This window comes from Quercus suber, unplaced genomic scaffold (genome assembly GCF_002906115.3).
Source record: "Quercus suber isolate HL8 unplaced genomic scaffold, Cork oak 2.0 scaffold_868, whole genome shotgun sequence".
NCBI classification, from domain to species: Eukaryota; Viridiplantae; Streptophyta; class Magnoliopsida; order Fagales; family Fagaceae; genus Quercus; species Quercus suber.
The window spans coordinates 48,994-54,446 of NW_027070298.1; the positions used below are offsets into that span (position 1 = coordinate 48,994).

The 5,453-nt window shown below is 35.5% G+C and overlaps 1 protein-coding gene across 1 annotated transcript; it reads left to right on the forward strand.

The window, feature by feature from the left end:
* The first annotated feature begins 434 nt into the window (after positions 1-434).
* Positions 435-1,914, forward strand: LOC112022260 (flavonol 3-sulfotransferase). Its single transcript, XM_024054830.2, has one exon. The coding sequence runs from the start codon at positions 525-527 to the stop codon at positions 1,590-1,592; it is 1,068 nt and encodes a 355-aa protein (XP_023910598.1). The 5' UTR covers positions 435-524; the 3' UTR covers positions 1,593-1,914.
* The last annotated feature ends 3,539 nt before the right edge of the window (positions 1,915-5,453 follow it).

Genomic DNA, 5,453 nt, shown 5'->3' on the forward strand with positions numbered 1-5,453 from the left:
AATGCTGGCCACAGTACTCAAACGCACACCTAGTGTGAAAAATCTGTTTCATATACATACATGTGGGGTTTTACACGTGAAATTCAAAATTAATGTTTTTAGAATGGGCAACTACCTAACACAACCATATAGTTCCAGAGCACGCAGGCACCTGCTTTTAGAATAGTTTTTGTATATAAATAATAATTAGGGGAAACTTAAGGGGCATTACAAAGTATATGGAAAAAGATGATTTATTGTGAAGTTTATCTAATAAAAAATTGATATAAATTAAAAAGATGGCTAAAAATAGTACTAATACGACGAGGAAAACTTTAAAAGTTAACTTCAAACTTAGTGAACTTGCTGTTTGTCCAATAGTCTGGAAATGAGTGCGCACAATGATGAGCTTTACTTGCTATTTACCTATTTATAACGACGTTGTTTCCCATTCAGGTACACACTCCTTCTATATTTCCTTTCAAAATAAGGTATACACACCCAACATATTTCGAGCTAGCTTTTTTTCCTTTCTTTTTTTAACAATGGAGTCCTCTTCTTCCAAAATGAACCAGAGTCTAAAATGCAATGAGAAAGAAGAGTACAGGTTTGATCCAACGACCCATAACAAATTCAAAGAGATAATGTCAACCATTCCAAGAAGAAAGGATGCTTGGGTGTTTGATCTCTACCAGTACGAAGGTTTTTGGTGCGGTTCATTCCAGTTAGAAGGAATGTTGTCGGCTCAAGAACATTTCAAGCCTCAACCCAACCAGGTGATTGTGAGTAGTACTCCAAAATCTGGCACAACTTGGCTTAAGGCTCTGACTTTCGCCATTATGACACGATTCCATGTTGATGAGTCTACAAACCCTTTACTCACAAGATTGGCACATGATTGCGTACCCTTCATTGAGGTGAATATTTGCTCAAGCCCACAAAAATTGAATCTAGATGTTCCACTTGTGGCTACACACATTCCCTACACCTCCTTACCAAAATCCATTACAAATTCTAGTTGTAAAATTGTTTACATATGCAGGGATCCAAAAGATGCATTTGTGTCTCTATGGCACTTTAATCACAAGATGAGTGCTAAAGATCAGGAAGTCTCAGCCACGGAAGACGTTCCTTTGGAGGATGCACTTGAGTTCTTTTGTCAAGGATTAACTACTTGTGGACCATATTGGGATCATTTATTAGGATATTGGAGAGCTAGTTTGGAATCACCAGAAATGATCCTATTTTTAAAGTATGAAGATTTAAAAAATGATACTTTATTTTGGGTAAAGAAAATGGCTCAATTCATAGGTTGCTCTTTCTCCTTGGAGGAGGAAAATAAAGGTGCGGTGCAAAAGATTATAGACCTATGCAGTTTTGAGAACATGTCTAGTTTAGAGGTGAATAAAAGTGGAATGGTAAGATTGGAGCTTGGAATCACACAAGATGGAGTCAACGCATATGAGTTCAAAAATAACTCATTTTTTAGGAAAGGTAAGGCTGGAGATTGGAAGAATCATCTCACACCAGAAATGGCAAGGCGACTTGATCAAATAACCGAGCAAAAGCTAGCTGGTTCTGGTTTGACATTGAACGTCACACCTAATGGATGAGAGAGAAGTCTACACCACTTTCATGGCTTCCATCAAAATGGTTGAGTATGGAGGCCAAATAAAATATGTCACCAAGGCTTCTAATATGTCATGGTTCTTAGTTTTCAGCAATTCAAGAGTATTCATAACGCCATGTTACTTAAATTATTTTCCTCTTGTTAGTTACTTATTAAGGGGAGAATGATCTTGTTAGTGTGTGACATTAAGTATTATTGTGTTTTTCAATGTATTGTAATTGTTGAAATTTGAAATATCAATGTCATAATTATTATGTTAATGTAATTATGGGTAAATTACAAAATTGGTCCTTATTCTTTGCACTATATTTCAATTTGATCTTTAACATTTTAATTGTGTCAATTTGATTTATAGCCTTTTCAATGTTGTGTCAATTTAATCATTGCCATTATTATTAGATGAAAAAAGATGATGTGTTAAACAAACTAATAAAAAAAAAAAAATTCATGTCACATCAACGGTTAATTGTACTACCACATCAAGTTATTAAAATTTAAACCCAAATTAAAATCCTTTTTTTTTTTTTTTTTGAGAAAGGACACTGTAATTTTATTGATGAATAGCTGAATTGGCTTGAATTATAGAAACAAGATGAGGAGGAACATCCTTCATCCACATCGTAAACTCGCTAACATGTCTCGCATGTCTAGCAAGGTTTTCAAATCTGGACCGTTCAAAGAACCGGAGAAGGGAGAGGTTCAAGGTTTTTAAGGTCGGACCGAGGTCCAACCGAGGTCGAACCGTGATGATGTCAAAATTAATTTAATATTAATTAAAATACAAATAAATGTATTAAATGTGTAAAAATATGAAAATTTACCCTTAAAAAAAATATTGAGCAATTAAAACAACTTTCAAATGTATTTTCGTTATTTTTATAAAGTGAATAGAAAATAATAAATATAAACAAGCTTTAAAAAATTTTATTTATTATTCTTTCAAATAAAAAATGCATTTTAATTTAAAATAACACCATTTTTAACATAAATTTACAATTTTCATATTCATATTTATTGATGTGAAAGAATAATTCTTGAACCAAAAAAGAAAAAGAAAATACTATTAAGTAAATAGTGAAAAAATTAAATCCAAAACTATTAATCTTGTAGAATTAAAATAAATAAAATATAAGTTTCAAGAAGAACACAAGGAAGCCTAGTGGTTCAGTGGTTAGCGTGTTGGACAAAGGTCCAAAAATCTTGGGAGGTCGCTGGTTCTATTCCTGGAGCACGCGTTTTACCTAATTAATTTCAGAACCGGTTTTCACTCACTAAAGAACCGAACTGGAGCCCGGGTCACGAGTAACCGGGTCGGACCGTCCGGTCCGGTCCGGATTTCACAACTATGATGTCTAGCAATGTTATGGGCTGACTTGTTTGCTTGTCTTGGCAAGTGTTGAAACTCCACTACTTCCATCTGTTCTGCCACTTCCTTCGCTTCAACCAGTAGATGACCATACTCATTCAGGAATGAATTCGCACTCTTTAGACCGTCAATAGTAATCTTCGAATCACCTTTAAGGATAATTGAAGATAACTTGATATCTCTGGCGAACTGAAGGGCTTTCAACACGGCTCCGTTGAAATTCACTTTAGCTTTTGACCACGGTGGTGGTTTCCAAAAAGACCGAGGATCACTTTGAGGGGACTGTTTAGGGGGGCGAGGTGGGATGGTTCGAACCCACGACGTTCTTGCCTTATGCACTTCTGAAAACACCTGTTGAACTGGAATCTGTTTACCACTGGTTCGCATCGAGTTTCTACGGTTCCAAATCGCCCAAACCGTAGTCGCAAACAGGTTCAAACCTAAATTAAAATCTAAACATGTGAAATCAAATAACTCTCTCTCTTTAAGAAGTCATTTGGGTTTTTTGTTTTGGGTTCTATAGATCTGAAGGTTTTTCGGATTTGTTAAGGTTAATTCCCAATTCAATGTTTTTTCTTGTAGAATCAGAATAGAGAGCAATCTTTTCTCCAAAAAAAAAAAAAAAATAAAAAAAATAAAAAAAAATAAAGAGCAACCGGATTTCTATTTATGAAATAAATTGGTTTACAAAGACCCAGTTGTCATTGGTGAAGAAGTCACGCCTTTTCATCCATAACAATATCTTTCTCTTTATTTTTGGGGGTGAGATGTGGAAAATCTGTTTCCCTTTGTACTGTTGCCTATTTCTTATGTTGGCATATGAGGTATTTTTATTGATAAATAGCAATGGATTACAAGGCTTATTTTTTGTGATGCAGAGCTGCTGCTCCTGCACAATGCTAGGCAGATTTTTCTGATCTGCATAAACCAGTACAATAGGACTTATTTATACTTGAAAGAGCCTTCTAGACTTCTAGATACAAGTAACTGACCCTTAGGAACATAGAACACCAACAGACTTGAAATACTAACAGCCATTATCTAGAAATTTCTTTATTAAAATTACAAATTAATTCTAACACCCCTTCTTAATTTGTAATCTTTAATTGCTTCCTGAACCACTCCATTCTGTCAACTGTAGCTGCTTTGGTGAGAACATCTGCTAGCTGATCATTGGTACTGACAAATTGCAATTGGATTTTACCTTCACCAACCAAGTCTCGAATAAAATGGTGCCTAAGCTCAATGTGCTTTGTCCTTGCATGAAAAACAAGATTCTTAGTCATTGCAATAGCTGACATATTGTCACAGCAAATAACAGTAGGTTCTTCAATTTTTTGTTGCAAATCTGAAAGTAATCTCCTTAGCCAAATAGCTTCACATGCTGCATCAGTTGCTGCAATATATTCAGCTTCTGCTGAAGATAAGGCAACTGTCTTTTGCTTCTTTGAACTCCAAGCAATCACATTTGATCCCAAGCAAAAGATGTAGCCAGACGTGCTTTTTCTGTCATCAAGTGATCCAGCCCAATCACTGTCAGTGAAACCAACAAGATTGTTGCCATTCTCCTTTTTGTACAAAATGCCTAGCTAGCGCACATAAGAACATCATGAATAAATTTTTGGTTACCTTCTTCAGTGTGGACAGCAATGGTTCCTTTTCCTTCAACTTTCTTTAGCTTTCCATCTCTAAGCTTTACTATAGAAGTATAGCTCCGATCAAGTTCCACAAAAGACTTGGAATTCATTGTCATATGACTGCTGCATCCACTATCCAGAAACCATGTATCTTGTGTTTCATGTTGAGCATTCAAGCAAGAATAAAATAACTGATTTTCTTGACTGTCTTTTACAAAATTTGCATCATTTTTCTCTTGTTTGTCTTGGTACCAGCAATCTCTTTTAGAGTGATTAGGAATTTTGCATCTAGTGCATCTGAAACGACATTCCCTTGACTCATGACTAGGTTTCTTGCAAATAAAACATTGACCACTAGAGAGGTACCTGGTATTTGCTGGTATTTTTGTCCAATCTTTCCTCGTCCTCTGTTCTGCCCTTCTTTGAAGTTGCCTCGGCCTTTTCCATACTGACCCTTCTTTTGGTAATTGCCTCCTCTTTTCCCTTGTTCTTCTTTGGAAAAATCATTATGAGAAACATTCAGCTTTGATTGAAATGCTTGCTCCAATGGCTGGCTTGAAAATCTGCTCATCCTTCCTTCATGTGCTTCAAGAGACCCCATCAATTCATACATGGTAAGAACTGATAGATCTTTGGATTCTTCTATTGCTGCTACTACATGATCAAATTTTTGAGGCAAACTCCGGAGTATCTTCTCAACAAGTTTCTGCTCTTGAATAGTATCTCCATAGCTCTTGATTTGATTAACAATCTCAGCAACTCTTGAATTGAAATCTCTGACAGATTCAGTTTCTTTCATTGTCAAATTATCAAAGTCTCTCCACAAATTTTGAAGCTTAAC

Coding starts and splice junctions, on each gene's coding strand:
- LOC112022260 (XM_024054830.2), top strand. CDS start 525: ATGGAGTCCTCTTCTTCCAAAATGAACCAGAGTCTAAAATGCAATGAG.